The sequence below is a fragment of the Gopherus flavomarginatus genome, chromosome 2, assembly GCF_025201925.1.
Source record: "Gopherus flavomarginatus isolate rGopFla2 chromosome 2, rGopFla2.mat.asm, whole genome shotgun sequence".
In the NCBI taxonomy this organism is placed as follows: domain Eukaryota; kingdom Metazoa; phylum Chordata; order Testudines; family Testudinidae; genus Gopherus; species Gopherus flavomarginatus.
This window is the reverse complement of record NC_066618.1, coordinates 42,375,512-42,394,469: the sequence shown is the minus strand read 5'-3', so window position 1 is coordinate 42,394,469 and position 18,958 is coordinate 42,375,512. Positions and strand designations below refer to the sequence as shown.

The 18,958-nt window shown below is 43.1% G+C and overlaps 2 protein-coding genes across 7 annotated transcripts in view; both read right to left on the bottom strand.

The window, feature by feature from the left end:
• Positions 1 to 18,958, bottom strand: part of LOC127044584 (tRNA (cytosine(38)-C(5))-methyltransferase-like) — a 513,024-nt gene that overhangs the window by 2,686 nt on the left and 491,380 nt on the right. Inside the window, exons 10-11 of one of the 6 annotated variants that reach the window (XM_050939656.1) lie at positions 8,716 to 8,774; positions 7,937 to 8,029 (exon numbers count right to left, since the gene is read on the bottom strand). The exons of 1 other annotated variant lie outside the window; for it this stretch is intronic. In XM_050939656.1, the coding sequence (XP_050795613.1) occupies positions 7,997 to 8,029; positions 8,716 to 8,774 (92 nt within the window). In that variant the 3' untranslated portion in view covers positions 7,937 to 7,996. Of the gene's footprint in view, positions 1 to 7,936; positions 8,030 to 8,458; positions 8,775 to 9,525; positions 9,604 to 18,958 lie in introns of those variants that run through there. 4 more of the 6 variants (XM_050939660.1, XM_050939659.1, XM_050939655.1 and 1 more) reach the window with 4 other exon arrangements.
• LOC127045747 (tRNA (cytosine(38)-C(5))-methyltransferase-like) lies at positions 8,967 to 17,885 on the bottom strand. The gene is made up of 6 exons (XM_050942212.1): positions 17,817 to 17,885; positions 16,818 to 16,901; positions 15,540 to 15,909; positions 11,829 to 11,886; positions 10,621 to 10,749; positions 8,967 to 8,972 (listed from the first exon to the last, which is right to left on the bottom strand). The coding sequence occupies exons 1-6, from the start codon at positions 17,818 to 17,820 to the stop codon at positions 8,967 to 8,969; spliced, it is 651 nt and encodes a 216-aa protein (XP_050798169.1). The 5' UTR covers positions 17,821 to 17,885.

Sequence of the window (18,958 nt, the reverse complement as noted above, 5' to 3'; positions counted from 1 at the left end):
TAACACACTCCATCTACACAGTATGTAGGGCTGATGATAAAACTATGGGTCAAAACAAATTCTGTTCAAAATAGGACTTAAACTCCTTGCCCTATCCTTGGTTTATAGTAGATTATCCAGGAGAATGTTGTAGGGTCCTTCTGCCACTCCAGGGGTGGCCAAACTGTGTCTCGCAAGCCACATGCAGCTCGTTTACCATTAAAGTGTGGCTCGTGGAGCCCCCCCTCCTCCCACACACATTCCACGCCCCTCATTCTCCACCTACCAGACTAGGGGGCAGCTTGGGATCTCTGCCTTGGTGGTGTGGTAGACACTTCTGCCCAGCAGGGAGTGGGTCTTGGGGCTTCTGCCCTGTGGGGAAGGGCATCTTGGGGCTGCAGCCCTGCAGGACACACCTGTCAGGGCTCGGGGATTCAGCAGAAGCAAGGTTGAAGCTCTCCTTCGGCTCCTGGCAGGTGTGCCAGGCTCTTGAACTTCTGAAGATTGTTGTAGGTGGCTCGGAGTAAGTTTGGTGACTCCTATGCTACTCTATTAGTGCAAGAGACCAAGTAAAGAAATGGATCTAGGTTTCATCCTCACCTAAGAGGAGAGCTCAGCAGCCCACAGCTTTTCACAAGAATGTCCTGCCCCTGCCGTCAGATAGTATGTCTACACTGCAATGTAAGCCCAAGGTTAGTGAGACTCGAGGCAGCTGACCCATGTTGGAGAACCTGGGGCACTGATGGTTAACCCTACATTAAGAATTTTCTAACCGAGACCCAAACCTGGAGCTCTGTCATCCACATCACAACAGCATGCAGACCTGAATCAAACTAAATACATCTCGGATGCCCTAGCACCCACCACCCTTTGACTGTGGTGCACTGTGAGAAAACTTTACTGCCCACTTTGCACGACAGGAAGTTTGAACAGCCAGCCCACACAGCCTGCCAAGCAACATGGTGAAGGCCCCTTTTCAAGGATTTCTCTTGCTTGCGCTTTCAATCTTGGGTCAAGAAATGGGCAGAGCTTCCATGGGGTATTGGACATTTCAGCAGCCTTTTCTGGACTACCACAGGCAACTGACAGAGTATATGATGGAGCAAGAGGAGTACCACCACCAACACCCAGGCATGGCAGACTCACGCTGGCTGATGAAATCATTACACCAGTATAGCTGTTGATGCTCCCACTCCCTACACAGACTGGTGCTTCTGGTGCAGGGCCACAAGCACAGACTGGTGCGATCACATGGTCATGCAGACCAGGGATGACCAGCAGTATGTCCAGAACTTAAACATAAAGAAAGCTACATCTCTGGAGCTTTATGAGCAGCTTGCCCTAACCCTCCAGCATAAAGACACGCATGAGGCCACCTTTGCTGGTCCAGAAGCGGGTTGCTATTGTTAACCGAAATTGAGCCAGCTAGTAAGCTTCGGGAGGACTAATGACCCACTAGAGTTTGGCAGAAAGCAGCACGTTTATTATACTGATAGCTAAGCTCAAAAGAAAGGGGAGGGGCGGGGGTCACATTCACACTCACATACTCACGCTCCCAGGACAGGCACAGCACTGGAGATGTCAGGATCCTTTAAGGTAAGTGTCCCACAGTACAGTGATGGATGGTGCGATGAAGGTAAGTCTTCCTGAGGCATAATGGAATGCAACACAGCGAACCACTGGCCAGGCAGTCTGAGCGAAGGGCCTTCACAGGAGCTACAAGCTTGTGAGTGCACTGCTGAGCGCATGGTCCCTTCTCCTTTTAAGGATCTGCTCCTTATGGCCTGCGACTAGAGATGACTTGGCTGCGCCTGGTTGGTCACACTCCATCTCAGCCAGTGTCCATGCAGTGTCCATGCAATGGGTGTCTGAGTGCTGCCTAATTAGAGTCCCAGACATCTTGTCTGTCTGGGAACTCTTCTAATCTTCCAGCTGTTCAACCAGCCCATTCATCCCACAAGCATTCCAGGAGGGAGGGGTGAGGGAAAGCCACTTCACAGGTATTCAAAGAGGGAAAAGAGACAAAGTTGTGGGGGAAAGTGTAACAGACCTTTTGAGCATACAGGTTTATACAGAGCATACAGATCACTGCTGCTCCTACAAAGCTCTGCCCCTTGATCTATGATCATTACAGTAGTTGTCATTGTAGGGCACAGGTGATCTGTTGCAAACAAACCATCAGTCATAACCAGATAAATAAAACTAAAACCATTACAACTGACTAACACCAGATATAATATAAACACAAATGCAATCACAATAATAACTGGGAATACAGTAAAACCATCACCGTTACAATAATTGGGTATATTGACAAACAAAATGAGACCCAAGTTTGATGCTGCAATAGCCATTAGACAATAAAAGTCAATCCTAACCCTTAAGTACACACAACAAATTAGATTTGTAGGCACGCCAGTATCAATAACAAAACTTAACAACAAAATGATTATTAGAGAACCTAACAAAAAATAAACCTGATGTATTGGGGGCTAAAGTCTTTTGGACTGACGTGGATGTAATTGATAATTTGGTTGGAGATGAAGGAAATAGAGAGAGGAAAAGGCATTTACCCTGTTTAGTGTAGTATTCCCTCTCTTTCTGGACCCAGTGCTAGCACAGGACACCCACCAGAGACAGACACAGAACATGGAACATAGAACATGCAACACAGACTTTGTCGCAACACTATTAACCATGGTATTTCTGTAACTCTTCAGCTGGTACCAGCTCTCCTGATGTTTCGGTTTAGAGACTGAAAGATAGCAGCTTAGAAACAAATTAGCAGAGTGCTCGCCCCACGGCAGACCCTGTTCGTTTGAGTTGTCCGTGGTGTCTGGGGTCTGGCCACCCGGAGTCCAGATCTGGGGGATCCGGATCACACCAGACATCCCTTTCCCAATCATCATATGGTTCCACATCCTCCTGGATTCTCACCCCAACGGTGGTGACCTGGGCTGAATAAGCCCCCTGGGCCCTGTTCTCCCAGGCGGACCCCTTCAGGACCAGATCCTTCAGGCAGGTAACTGCCTAGCTCAGAGCGGCATTCTCTACTTCCACCCGCTCCCGCTCCTCTGCTGCCACCACCTGTACTGCAGCTACAGAGAGGGAAGACGGCTGGGCGCTAGCAGTCAGAGCCTGTGCCTTCCACATATCCCGTTCCTGCCCCAACTCATTACATTGGTCCTTGGGTGAGTCTATTTCAGTGGCGAGCTGACTCTTTGCTGCCTGCCATTGCCAGCCTACTTGCCACAGCAGCCAGGTGGCTGCACAATCCAGTCCCACCTTATTTATCCAACAGGAGCTCTAGTTCAGGAATTGTACTCCCAGGTGGAACCGTCTCTGGCATCCAGGCGTCAGACTGGGGGGATCACATGGCCATGCAAACTAGAGATGACTAGCAGTATGTCCAGAACTTAAGCATGAAGAAAGCTACATCTCTGGAGCTTCATGAGCAGCTTTGTGACCCTCCAGCATAAAGACACACGCATGAGGCACCTTTGCCAGTCCAGAAGCAGGTTGCTGTAGCTGTCTGGAAGTTGGCTACCCTAGACTTCTACAGGTCCACGGCCACCAGTTTGCAGTAGGAAAGTCAACTGTGGGTAAAGTGGTTGCAGAGATTTCTGAGGCACGTATTTACCCCAAGGTGGCAGATAAAAGATATTCCTGAGTTAACTACTGTAGAATGGAGTTCCCTTACTGTGCCGGGGCCACTGATGGGACTTCTGTGCCCATAGTTTGTCCTCCTCAAGGAATACATAAGTACCTAAATTACAAAGGGTACTATTCCATTATTATGCAGGCCCTCATAGACCAGAGGTGGTTTATGAATGTTGACCTGGGCTGCACGGTAGAGTTCACAATGCTACAGATTTTCTGATTGGGAGTCTACATTAATGGACATTAATGGACAGATGGGACACTATTCCCACCAAATGACAATGTCACAAATGGAATTACTTTCAGCACAACTATTCAGGGGACCCTGTATACTCCCTTTTGTCTTGGCTAATGAAACCATTCCCTGATGTCAGAGGCTCTGGCAAAAGGTTTAATTATACTCAGATGGAGAATGGTTGTTGAATGTGCTTTTGGTAGATTGAAATCCTGTTAGGGAGCTTTACAGACCCATCTGGATGCCAGTGTCATCAATGCTGTCAGCCTGACTGTAGGTTGCTGTGCTCATCACAATCTTTGTGAAGCCACAGGTGAGATATTTCCTTCTGAATAGACCTATGACAGCAAGAGGCTACTGAATTAGTACCCTCAGCCAAACAAGTGCAGCTACCATGGGTGGATGCACCTGGAGAACAAAACTCTGAGGTGCTTTGTGTTCTCACTGTGGACTTGCATGGCCCAAAAGAAGTGGGGGAATAGTACCTCTATGATTGTGCTGGTGGGAGAGAAGAGGCTAATCAATTGGGGAGCTTCAGTGTCGGGGGGATGAGATGGATGCTCGACTGGTGCCTCCTCCTGGTCATTCTGGGGATTAGCTTCCAGGCTGACATCCCTTCCCATAGTTACCCACTGTCCTGCCACCTCTCTGTCCACCTGCAGTCCCTCTCTTGCTCCTCGAGCTGCTGCTGCCTCTGTGACTCAACTCTCCAACCAGGTTACTATCTGCATTTTCCTCTTCCTGAGTACTAAAGTCCTCCTTTGGCAATCCTGAGTATTTGCTACCACATAGTGCCACTCCCTCAAGACTGGCAGGAGAGCCCAGGCCTGCCCTCTCTTCCAAGCTCCGGCTCAGGCACCATGTAGTCAGCAGTCAAGGTGTTTGCTCGATTTCACTGCCTTTCCCTGAGCCCTTTCCTTACCATGTGGCACCCCCCCGTCCAAACCCCTGTGGGTTTGCCTGCCTCACCCCTCCCAGGGAGCAACTGCAGACTATATGTAGGAGTGACTACAACCTACTTCCCAGCAGCCTCCTCTGTTGCTAAGTTCCTGTTTTTGTAAGACCAACCCAGCATGTTGCTCTCAGCTGGCCTCCCTCACTCAGTCAGTAGGTTACTTAGCCAACTGATTCCCCTCAGGTTAATTAGCCCCCTTCTCAGACTGCATTAACCCTTTCAGGGCAAGTGTGGTATGAACACTCCATCACAAGGGGGCTTGACGGTCATATTCACCAAGTATGTTGCATGACAACTTATGCAATAGGGGAGCGGGGGATGATTATATGGAAGTGATGAAATGTGGATTGCTGTACCTAAGTGCAAAGAGGAATAGAGTTTGATTACTAATGCCTAATGGGTCTTCATCATGTGTTTACCTTTATTATTTTAAATACTGATTGTAAGATGAGATGCAGTGATAGCAATGAACTTTCCTGATGACATAAAAAGCTTTATTTATAGCTTGTATTAAAACAATACAACGTTCACTCATTGCCAAGCCGGCCTGCTGCCATTACCACGCCAAAGCACCAGTCACGACAGAATCTTTCCAAAACAAAAAGTGCATGAACAAGTGCAAACAGTGAAACCAAGCAAACAATAAATTCCCTACCTGCAATGGCATGTCCCCTGCCCCTGCTCCCTCTCCCTTCGTTTCCCTTTTTCCATGCAGTTGGCACAGGGGTGGATGCATCCACAGGGGAGAAGGTCAAGACAGAGGACTGCATGCAGCTAAACTGCCCTGTCCAGCCGACTTCATGGACCCCGCAGCCATGGATTTTTCCAAACTATTTCTGGACTGAGGATACATTGCAGGGGACTCAGGCCACAGTGTGATAGAAGCAGGAGGGAGAAATATGATGAGATAACTGGCTCTGTAGATAAGGGGAAAGCAGTGGACATGATATTCCTTGACTTAAGCAAAGCTTCTGATATGGTCTCCCACAGTATTCTTGCCGGCAAGTTAAAGAAGTATGGGCTGGATGAATGGGCTATAAGATGGACAGAAAGCTGGCTGGATTGTCGGGCTCAACAGCTAGTGATCAATGGCTCCATGTCTAGTTGACAGCTGGTATCAAGTGGAGTGCCCTAGTGGTCAGTCCTGGGGCTGGTTTTATTCAATATCTTCATTAATGATCTGGAGCATGGCGCGGATTGCACCCTCAGCAAGTTTGCAGAAGACACTAAACTGGGAGGAGTGGTAGATACACTGGAATAGGTATAGAATACAGAGAGACCTAGACAAATTAGAGGATTGGGCCAAAGAAACCTGATGAGGTTCAACAAGGACAAGTGCAGAGTCCTGCACTTAGAACGGAAGAATCCCATGCACTGCTACAGACGAAGGACCGAAAAGGCTAGGCAGCGGTACTGCAGAAGAGAACCTAGGGGCAGGGCCAGTGCAAGGATATTTTGCGTCCTAGGCGAAACTTCCACCTTGCACCCCCACCTTATAAACTTTCAAAAATAAATACGGCATAATGTGGCATTGGTCATTAGAATTAATACACATTTGGCTTGAAAATTTATTAATTTCATTATTTAGTCTACATATTTAATGAAAATAAATGAATAACCTGACAGAGTGTGGGGCTGGCTAGCTTTGGGCAGGGAGGTGTGGCAGAGTTTGGCTGGAGACAGGGGCTGTGGGGCCAGCTGGCTTCGGGCAGGGAGGTGTGGCAGGGGTTGGCTGGAGACAGGTGGTGTGAGGCTGGCTTCGGGCAGGGGGGTGCGGCAGGGGTAGGCTGGAGACAGGGGAGTGTGGGGCTGGCTGGCTTCGGGCAGGGGGGTGCGGCAAGAGTTGGCTGGAGACAAGGAGGTATGGGGCTGGCTGCGGGCAGGGCAGGGAGTGCAGCAGGGGCTAGCTGCAGGCAGGGTGCGGGTACCAGGGCCATCCCTAGATATTCTGGGGCCCTACGCAGCCCTCCTGCGGAGGAGTGGTGGTGCCCCAGGCCTCTGTGGGCAGGGGCGGGAGCAGAAGGGCAGGACTGGCTTGGGGGGCAGGGGGGAAACACCCCCCAGCACTCACCGGCAGCGCGACTGGCGCCGGGTCTCTGTATTTCCTGCCACTGGTGAGTGCAGGCCCGGTTGTAGTTCTGAGCTGGGGCAGGGCTGAGCAGAGGTGGGGGCCCTGGGGCAGAGCCAGAGCAGCGCAGCACCCACAGCAGCTGGAGGAGGAATGACATCACTTCTCGGCCGGCCGGAGCTGATCAAAGCCACAGCACCCCCTTGCAAAGTGGCGTGAAGAAGGTTACACATTTAGCCAGCGCCGGGTGAACATCCCAGACATTTTGGGCACTGCTTTTTGGTGCCCTCAAATCTTGGCGCCCTAGGTGGCCGCCTAGTTTGCCTAGTGATTGCACCGGCCCTGGCTAGGGGTTACAGTGGACAAGAAGCTGGATATGAGTTGACAGTGTGCCCTTGTTGCCAAGAAGGCTAACAGCATTTTGGGCTGTATAAGTAGGGGCACTGCCAGCAGATCGAGGGACGTGATCATTCCCCTCTATTCGACATTGGTGAGGCCTCACCTGAATACTGTGTCCAGTTTTGGGTCCCACACTACAAGGAGGATGTGGAAAAATTGGAAAAAAATCCAGCAGAAGGCAACAAAAATTATTAGAGGGCTGGAGCACATGACTTATGAGGAGAGGCTGAGGGAACTGGGATTGTTTAATCGCAGAAGAGAAGAATGAGGGGGGATTTGATAGCTGCTTTCAACTACCTGAAAGGGGGTTCCAAAGAGGATGGATCTAGACTGTTCTCAGTGGTACCAGATGACAGAACAAGGAGTAATGGTCTCAAGTTGTAGTGGGGGAGATTTAGGTTGGATATTAGGAAAAACTTTTTAAGTAGCAGTGTTGTGAAGCACTAGAACGGGTTACCTAGGGAGGTGGTGGAATCTCCTTCCTTAGAGGTTTTTAAGGTCAGGCTTGACAAAGCCCTGGCTGGGCTGATTTAGTTGGGGATTGGTCCTGCTTTGAACAGAGGGTTGGACAAGATGACTTCCTGAGATCCCTTCCAATCCTGATATTCTATGATTCTATGAAAAGATACCACATGATCAGTGAGGTCAGTGTCAGGGTTGTAATTTTTCTTAGGTTATCATTAAACAATTCACACCAGGCTCAGCCGTGATTGTGAGCTGGGGTAATAAGTACCTAGAAAGATTAGATGGATACTTATGTTAGATTTTGGCATCTGGTCTATTTAAAAAAATATTATATATAAATACTGAACTTATCAGTTTTACAAAAGTTACATTTGTTGTAAAAACTTTTCAAAATTACAATAAATTGTCAGAAGATATTCACAGTAGCTTTTTTTTAAAGAATAGAACAAGCTAATATTTACAGCTAAAGATATTCTACATGTAGAACACATTATCTGAACTTTATTAAAATAACTGCCAGTCACATATGTTTTATTTTAAACGACAGTTTCTAGACAGACTTGTTTTAAGATGAAGTGACGGTTTTACCTGTTTTCATTGGCAAGTACTGCAGTTCGTATTTTACAAGATATAAATAAAATTTTAAATAGGACAAGTATTGATAACTTCCATTTTAGCAGTGGTAACTGTTTTGCTGCAACAGTTCAGATCCTCCACAAAGGCACTCAAGATATACCAGTTGTTCAGCAGAATAAATCTATTCCAGATAGATACTTCGCAGGGATATTTAAAATGTTAATGATGATTTTTGTAAAGCTGCAACAACTTTTACTAAGTCTCTCAAAGAAGGAAAGTATATTCCGAGTTAGCAGGACCTATGCCAGACAGTACTCATCAAGTTTGGGTTCAAAATCATCCAGTCAGAAGTGAGATCAGTTTAGCCACTACACATACATTGAGACTGTTTCCCAGGAGGCGGTAGCGTTGCTTCATTGTTATCTTGTCAGGAAAGCCTAAAACAAAGACAACATACAATACAAAGACTAAATTAGTCTGGTCTGTCCCTGCTCTTCTGATCTACTGGAACTTGCACAAACATTTCCTGATGCAGTTACCGAAAGCTGCAATACACACAAGTGTCTGCCACACTGTATCTGAGCCACACCCCAGTGGAATAACTCCCACTGAGCTCAATGGATTTTGGATCAAGCCTACGGGGAGCAATACAGACATTGTTAAGATTTTACAAACGGCCATGAAGCACAGCTTTTCCCTGCAATCTATGCTAATTCAGCTTCACTGGCACAGATAGTGGGGGCAGGAGGCGGGAGCAGTTTAGCAGTAGAGACTCCAGAGATGGCAATTCTGGCTGGAAGGGGGATGTGGTCACAGCAGCCAGAATGTGCTGATTCAGAAAGTTTTCCAAATTTCCTTGCTTGGCAGAGGCTGAGCCAAGGGAGGATGCCTAGGAGGTGGCTAGGAGGAGTTTGTTCCAGCTTTCTCTGCCAGTATTAAGTTCCCTGAATGCAAACTATTGTAGTGAAAAGCATCTCCTGCCAGCTCCAGCCATTCTGCCCAGCTCCTTGGCACCTAGACTTGGGCAGTCACTCCCCTCCAAAGGCTCATTTGTGCCTGAATTCCTCCCCCGGGATCCCCAGCCACATTCCCCACGCAATCCACTGTGTTAGGCTCAAGATTTACACAGGTTTAAAACACTAGAGAGAGAGAGAGAGAGAGAGGAGAGAGAGAGAGAGAGAGAGACACCTATAAGCCAGCTAGACCAGCAATGGCTCTTGGGCTTCCTTTATCTTGGACTGGACAGACCACACTGGACACGTTTTCTCAGACCCTGCTCCCTCATCTGCCTGGAGAAATTATCTCAGACTTTGTACTTCCTTGGCCTATGTATAGCGATCATCACCAGAGGGAGTGAGTTAGTGCCTAATACAGTTTGCAGGGCTCAGTGCACAATTTTGGACCTTGTCTCACATAATTTAGATCACGTTTGCTTTTTAAGGATGCTGCTCTGCTGGTGACATATGCTGGCAGAGAATGCAGACTCTGCTTGCCTTCAGTTTGTTTTTCCAAAAAACATTAAGGGCCCGATTCTCATTACACCACGGCCCCTTTACGGTGTACTGGCAGAGCTGTAACATCATATATAAGAATTAGGCCCCAAGTATTGCCTTGTTTTGGGTCATTCTCCTACCTCTCAATCATTTTGTATCAACAACAGGAGAGAACAGGAAAGAGAAAAGCATGATGTCATTCTCCTGAAAGCAAGTCACAGGTGCCAGAAAGAAGGGGGCATTTTTCATAATGTTGCTGTGTTAACCTTATGGGACCTATAATATTGACTGCAACAAAACAATTAGTCTTTTATTGTTCCATATTGTAATTACTTTTTCCAACAGTTGAACGCTAAAAGCACCAAGAAATCTATTCTTAAAGTCAAAAGAGAATGTGAATTATGATAATGGACAGATTATGCATCTCACGTGTTGGAAACAAAAAACAAACAAACCCTAAATTAGAGGAAACAAAAACTAAGTCAATCGAGTGCCTCTCTTCACTGCCTTTTAATAATACAGCAACTTTTCATTCCAAACTCATTGTTTTTCCCAGTTCACATTAACAAGCCTATTTGGCTATACAACACATAAGTTTGTTCTTATAAACTAGGAAAAACTGATAAAAGTTTAGAGAAATGGTCACCAAATAATAATAATCCATCATAAAAGTCATATTGTAGTAACACACATAAAAAGTGAAGCATTCTTCTTCAAAATGCTAGCTTTGCAATTCTGGTTGTAGTTCTGAAGACTAGACAAGAGATAGGGGAAATTCAGAGGCACTAACCAATTCTGGAGGGAATCCATGGAGATTTGCTACTTCTCTAGGAGTAAAATATCGCAGTTTTAGTGTTGACAATTTCATAAGCTTCTCTTCTTCTGATAGCATCTCAATGGATTTAAACACTGATTGTAGCTGTGAGGAAAGTACAAAATAACAGATATGGATGATACATAATGACTACATAAAATTACAGCAAAGGTATCTTCATAAAATAATTTAAGGTGATTGCATTGCTGAAAACAACAGTATGGCTGTGCATTATGTTTGAAAGTATAGTTTGTGCTATACTTTTGCACTCAAATGTCTCACCAATTACAGTTTACAAGGAAAACCATCATGCTGTCAAGAACGAGTAATCATTTTTTTCTCAAGTCAGAGGCTACACAAATATTCAAATATGCAACCATAGGATAATACCTGCAGTCGAATACTGGAGAACAGAGATGACTTAATAAGCAGGCAGTAACATCTTGTACTAAAATTATGCTATGAATACTTTGTTAAACATGACAGCTTTGGATATTCCCTCTATGTTCCAACACTGCATTCCTCGTACACCCAAAAACGCTATTTAAATCCTGGCCAAGGATTAAAAAGTGAAGTTTTTCCATATATGTATGATAACTGTTTTCAGAGAACCTAATATTTTTTCTGTGATGTTTCATCAAAAAGCCTGCCATTTCATTTTTTTTAAATTTTCCTAAAATGTCACTTTTTGATGAACTTCACATTAAAAGTGGACTATTTCAAAATGTTGTGTTTCAATGCAAAATATAATACTTTTGAAATGTAAAAACAATGAGTTTTAATTGTTTGACATTTTTACTGTAGAATAGGGTCACCTGTGTGCAAAACTGGCCCATAAACGGCCCTAGAGGCAAAAATCTGATGTACTGTAAACTATCCACAGACTCAGCCCATATCAAGGTTTTCAAGTTTCATTGTGAATATTCTGCATAGCAACAGGAATGATAAAATAGTAGCATGCTCACATTCTTCCCACATAACCATGACTTTAATATACTCCATCTGGGTACTCATAGTAAATTAACTGGAAATACCTGAAGATCTGGAGAGATAGTTGCTCTGTGCTGTAAGATTTGGTCTTGAAGACATTTTTGGTTATAATAAATCCAGAACAGTTAAGCCAAAGTAGTAAGAAAAAAATTAACAATAAATTATTCTGATATGATTCACAATGCATCCTGTACCTGCACATCCTCTGCTGTCTGCAGCACTGACCCTGTTCCTTCTACATAGTGACTATACCTTAAAAACAACAAAAAAATTATATATGAAAAGTTCTATTAGGCTTTACAATATTGATGAGTGTAGAAAAGCATGGAGGTTAATTTGCTGGCACTAACAAATAGACTTTTGAAAGGTTACACAAAGGCCTTCTTATTAACACAACCAACCCTGGGACTACAAAACCAGCCTCCGAAAAATAATCTTGGGGATTATTCTCAGGAGATTTATCCATAGTAACAACCTGTAGAGCAACCAGTCAAGGATTTCAGGCATAATGTCTTCAGAAACAGCCACCTATGTTTCATGCACAAATTATGCATTTGTAAGTGCCAATGGGGTTCTGGGTACACAACTCGGGCACTTCTCCAATTTCGCATCCATTTGCATGCAAAATGAAGATGGCCACTTCTGAAAATCTGGCTCTTTGTATCCAAAAAGGAGGACAGGACCATTAGCGAAAGCCTAAAATTTTCATTTTCACTCAGGAAGAATAGAGAAATTCAGTCAGATTTTGGCATTAGTTGAACATATTTTTACTTGTTTTTTTGTTTACAGCAGTCAAAAAATATCCAGCATATAATAGTAAGAGTTGACATTCTAAGCTATATTTTGGCTCTTTTGGAGCGTTTGTGGTTTAAACTGTAAATACACGTTTACTCAACAGTCTCTCACAGACTATCATTTAAATGTAATTATAGGGTTGCCAGACTGTCAGAGACATACACTGCTTGCATGGTAACTATTGTGCAAGAAAGTCCTGAACAGACAGGGATTTAGAAAGCAAGATAAATCGGCTTTGCGCAGTGAACATCTAAGGAACAGCCACCCGTCTGCATCACGCCTCTGGATGCACTTATTCCACACAACCACGAGCCCTGCCCTCATCGTATGCTACTCCCTCTTCGCTCCTCACCACTGTACAAACTGCTGTTATGGAGTCCACTGCACAGCTTCATAGGAGCTTAACTCACCCCTTCCAGATGCACTGAGACACTGTGGTGGCTGCCTTTTGTTTTGGGCTTTACATACTCCACAAAAGGAAAAAGCAGTGGGAAAAGTCCTTCCCCAAGCCCCACAGGGGCAACAGTCTTGTTAGGGCTCAGGCCTGCACGAAGCTGAGCACTCCTGCACTGATCCAGCAAATTACTTCTGCATATGAGTAGCTGTACTGAAGTCAACAGGACTACCCATGTGATTAAAATTAAGCCTGTAGGTAAATGCTGTGCCGGATCAGGCCCCAAAAACAGTTATGGATTATGATAAGTAATTAAACCAGCTTCTAAATACATGGTCTTGATTAATATTTTAAAATACATTTTTAACAAATATTTGTTTTCACAAGATAATCCATATGAGAGGAATTCTAATGTATTATATATACATGAAGGACCTGCATTTATAAATAATAATTATAAAAAAAAACTTCTGAGGCAAAACAAATAAAATAATTGCAAGTAGCTTCTAAACTGGTATTTCAAATCCTTATTTTGGCAAGTGATCTTTATCATGCATCCATATTATCATAAAAAGACACTATTCTAAATGATTTATGCTGAAGGAATTATGGACAATATGGTAGTATGATATATACTATGTATGGTGGAACTGCCCAAAAATTACAAGATTTTGGTTTCTATAGAGAGATAATGTAATATAATTCTAAGTGAATACTCTGAAAGATCACCTGCTCTACAACTGAATAATAGTTTTAATAAAATTGGGCAGAATTGCATCTTTTTTTATTAGCTGTTCATATTTCTTTTTATTGTTACTGACTAGAGATAAATCAACAACCCTAACCTAGTACTTTATGAAATTTGGGAAGTTTTGGCATAGGAAATAAAAGCACATTAGTATTTGGGCAGTTGGTTACTTTTCAGTACTTATATGGAAAGCAGACACTGGATTAGAAAACTATGTTCTAACTTTTTACTCTACTGAAGTTTGATTATTTTGTTGTTGTTCTCTTTATGTGCGTAAGCTACTTAAAATGTCTTAGTTTGACTCAGGCAACCTATTCTTTGTCTGGGTATAGTGTATTCCCTGTGACTCTAATAAAAAGTCAATTTCCTCTACACTACATAGGACTTTCAGTAACCTGCTTTACATGAGTTTTCAGGTCATTGATTGCCTTGGCAATAGCATATCCTTGTCAAGACTATACTGATTTATAAAGAGTGGGTTTAACTTGCTCTGTCATTCAAAATGTCCCATACCTCCCTCTCATTGCCTGCATCACAGCCTACATTGCTGTGGACTTGCACACTCAGTCAACATGTTCTTCCCCCAACCTCAATCCAGTTCAACAATGAGGGGTGTTAGAGTGCTTCTGGTTAATTCCCAAAACCAGCTGTTCCACAACTACATTAAAGAACTTCAGCAAGCCACACACTGTTCCTATTTTGGGTCTTCCTGTAACATAAAAGTACATTTTAAAATCAAAACATAATGAGCCAAATTTATCCCTGTTGCTACTGCAGTGAAATGTCTGGAGTTACACAAGGAATCAGTTTGGCCCAGGGTTTTTAACTAAGTGTGCTAGTTACTGACCCAGTCTGGTGAGATGTTGAGTGTCTCCAGTATTCCCCTCAACCTGTATTGGTGCTGATGTCAATCAGAGCTGGAAGAAAAATGATCTTCCTATCCCATAAAAAATGTCAAGGTTCAAAAAGGTTTCCTGTCCTGAATGGAAAAGGGTCAATCTTAAAAATGTTCACAAACTGAAAGTCTAGGGGGAAAAAAGTAGTTTGAGTGAACTGAAACATTTTGTTTTAATAATTTCAAAACATTTCATTTTAATTTATAGAGTAAAAACAAATTTTAAAATAAAAAAATGGTTAGTTTTATGAAACATTGTGTTGAACTAGAGAACCAGACATGTTTACTTTAGAAGTCAAATTTTTTGTGAAAAGTCTTAGTTTCAATGAATCAGTGAAATTGTCACCTGTTTTTCTGACCCAAAAAACCAACAACTTTCATCAAAAAATTCCCAACTAGCTCTAATGTCAATGGGAATTGAGAACACTTGGCACTTTGCAAGAGTGTGCCTTAGAAATGCAAAGTACAAATTAGCTCCTAGACCGGTGGACCAACAGATATTTAACTGAATGAGCTATCATCTGTGTATTTCTTCATTAAAAATGTAACTAATTGTTGTAAATAAGGAACGTAAGGCCAGATCCCTAGGTGGTGTGAACAGACATAACTCCATTGCCTTCAGTGCAGCCACTTGCACCAGCTGAGGATTTCACCACAACGGTTTATAACATCAATTAAATGTACATTAGTGACAGTTTTAATGAGGAAAGGAGCTGCTCCTGAAATTACAAAGTATTATGTATAAGTAATATAAAGAAATTAATTAGTGCATTAGTTTTCCACCAGTCTACTGAAAGAATGTTTCTGCCAGGGGTAATTAAGCTTCTCTGAAGGTCACCAAACAAATGTCATCATCTTTGTGAGTGCTTTTGTGTGCAGGGCATACAATGTTCTGCCAGAGCAATTCTCATGCTCATATTCTGTTGAATCAGAAAGCATGCAATAAAGAGAAATGTGTTGCAGTAATGTCTTGCTTTTTGATGGAATGTTGCTTTTGGTTTTTAAAATGACTGCAAAGTTTGCATTTAAAATGTCTGGATAAAGTCCCACAGCAGACTCTCCTGGAAACTTACCCTTTTGTGAAGCATGTGGATCTCCTGCAGCTGGGTGTCACAATGTCTAAGAGAAAAGCATAGCGCAGTAAGGCCTTTGGTGGCAAGAAGTACTGACTCATTTCTTCTCCATCCTCTTCAAGGAAGTCTTTTAGCATTTGAATAGAGAGATTACTGTCCTGGTTCCACTTTTTTTCCATTTCTTTCGCTGTTTCGAGTTTAAAAACAAACGCTTCCTTCTGTGAACACTGTCCACTGCCACCATCAGAACCAGAGTTTGGATCAATGTGCTCCTCTTTGGGTGCCATGAAGCAGCTCTCTTTTTCCAAGCCTGCAGCGACTCTGTGCTTCACTGAAGCTTTTGGCTCCTGGTCTGGAAATTTTCCAATATCTACCATGGAACAAAATATGCAAATGATTGAAATACTGTACTTAGTACTGTAATAGTCAACTGCCAAGAGAAGTCCATGTAGCAATGTTTGGGAAGCCATACAGAGCTGTCCAGTATAAAATAAGACTTGATTCTTCCTTTTCGTCTATCAAGATTTTGAAACGATTCTGGCATTAGGAAGTGCTAACTTGTACATGCTTTGTAGATGTATGCAGCCAGTTTAAAGGAATATGGATCTTGCATTTCACTTCCATAAACAGGGGAAGAAAGGGTTGTGTGAAACTACATAAAGAAAGCTAGGACCAGGTGAAAGTTGTTTGGTTAGGGGCTTGGCTAGTAACCTGAGACTCAGACCAGATTTGCCGAAATGTTTGTGAACCTCCAGGGAGTTTCACACCTCCTCCCACACATGCCTATGTCCGTCTCAATAGGCCTGGAATTCACCATTACCTTTCAATGTCTTCTGGGCACTGACTAGCAGTTCATGTTCTTCACTCTTTTTAGGAAGTCTGGGGCTTTGCTGCCACTTCCTCCTCTATGGAGATCTTCAAGGGGCACTGGGTGGTCTCCCATTTTCTGTCTCTAAGGGGTCCTCGTGGGCATTGCTGCACCCTCCACGCTTCCAAGAAAAGGTTCTGGTGGGCAGGGAGGGTACTGCCAGAGCGCCCAGCATGTCGGTCTCTTCTGAGTCAGCAAAATTGTTCCCAAGAACGACTTTAAGCTATCTAACCCAGTGGGAGCCATTTCAATCCCCAATGAGACCAGAATCAGCAAAAAAAGAAAGGTGGCTTATAGCCATTTTACCTACACACACACTCTGCAGCTGAGCATAAGCTTTGCACAGATGAAGTTCTAGCCCTCAGTCTCCTTGAAACAAAGAGCAGTCAAGGAATAGCAATGAATCTCACCTGACCAGGAGTTTGAAAGGAAAATAACTCTGACTGAAGCTTTGCAATCAGAAAATATCGCAGCCTGGAATTGGGAATGCCAAGCTGTAAACAAAACCCCATAAAACAATCAGACCACATGGTACAGAGAATCAAAGCAATCTGCACTGTCACAAAAAGATCAAGTTACCACTTTTTGTATTAATACAACATTTAGCACTTAAAATGTTTACCACTTCAAAGTGGTTAACATTAACCAACCTTACCCTAGACTAAGGCTATTTTCAATGGGCATAAAATAGTGTTTTAAAAATGTACCCATGAAGAAATCTCTACTTCATTAGTTTGTAGTTAAGGATCTGCAGTACAGGCAATTTTCATGCACTGTACAACTCAGAACTTTCCATCCATTTGCAGTATCGTGAGTGACCTTACTTCCCACAGATTTATTGTGCCTCTGATCACACCTTCCCTACCTAATTTTTCTCAAGCAAGAGAAATACATCATTTTTTCTCAGGTTTCGGACTGTCGTCTGAAAATCAATAGAAAAGTTAAACAAACGTTTTATGTAAGGTGGGAAGTCAGAGAGAAACAAATATCTTTAACTACAATTTTTAGGGCAAACATCGTCACCATTATCTGTCACAATGAAGAAGTAAAAGAAGATGTTTCAATCACATGAACAAGGAAATTAGATAAGACATGTCACAATGAAGAATGACCCTGTATCTCAAAGATACAGAGATTTACATGTAACACAGTAATGGCCTGATCCTGTACGTCTTGGAGAAGCCAAACTTACAGATTTAAACAGTATCCATTGGCTGATCAAGCAGTGATAAGCAGAACGAATATGTAAATATCCTGATCTAACTCAAAGCTAAGTCAGATGGCACCACCAATCCATACGAATGTCCACAAAATTGGACATCACTCTTTCTTCCAATATGTGAAATTCTTTCCAAATATCCCATTACTCTTCGGTATAGTTGGATGAGTTATAATAACTTACTACTCACACATGTTGGAGACAAGAGAAATTCTTGATATTTAAATCCACACTTCTTTAGAGTTTCTACAAGTTTTGTCTCTAATAATGAAAAAAAAATAAAGCCAATTACTTGTCCATGCAATTAGACACAGGGTGCAATATACTCTCTGTTCTCCTCTTTTCTTAAATAAAGATCCATTAAAGGCAATACTGTAGTCATAGGACAGTCAGCGGACACACTAGAATACTCAAACACAGCTTGTAGACATCCAACTATGGTCATACATTTTACGTTTTCAGGAGAGAACACAAAGTAGAGTGTTGCACTAGCTGAGCAAGGAGCAATTACAAAAGACTTTCACGGAAACACCACAACTACTTTGGAGCAAATATCCTCCAAAGAAAGTATCTGGTCTTTCAAAAGTACTTCCAACATGTTGTCCAGTCAGTAGGAGACACATTCTCATTAGGTGTGGATTACACAATTATTTACAAGCACTGGATTAGAAGTAGGATATTAAAATTCCTACTTAACTATTCTTGAGTTAATATCTCAGTATCTGCCTATGTTTACAACTGAGCTTATTTATTTAAGTACTACCCCAGTACAATAAAGGAAAGACTGTTTGACGTAGGGGATTCACAACAATTGGTTGCTTAGCATAGGGGATTTCTAATAAAAGTGTACTCCATATATTTTGAGGAGACTATTAAAATGGAAGGTTGCTTACTAAGGATAGTGTCTGATATAGGGTATACTATATTCTGCAGCCTAACAGCAGGCTGGATCCGCATTGAAAGTAAGGACTATGATCTAAATCCTAGCCTGGCAGGGGCCACAAGGGAAAAGAGGAACGTTGTCTGGTGTGTTTTCTGACACACAGATCATTGCATTTACAGGACAGGATCCCACAGTATAGGCCAGGGACATGCATGGGCCCAGTTCACAGCTCTTGCAAGCAGAAGCAGTGCATCTAGTAGCCAACAAGGAGCTGGAAATGCCCCCTAATCGGCAAACAGTGTTCATGAAAGGATTTGGTGATGTGCAGGTTGGCACATTAAGCAGCTTCCTCTCTCTCCTACTGCTTTTATCTATAGAAAGATCCTGCCCTATTGTTTGCTTAGGGAGGAGGGATCAGGCAAAAGGGGATTCCTACAGCCTCTCCCCTA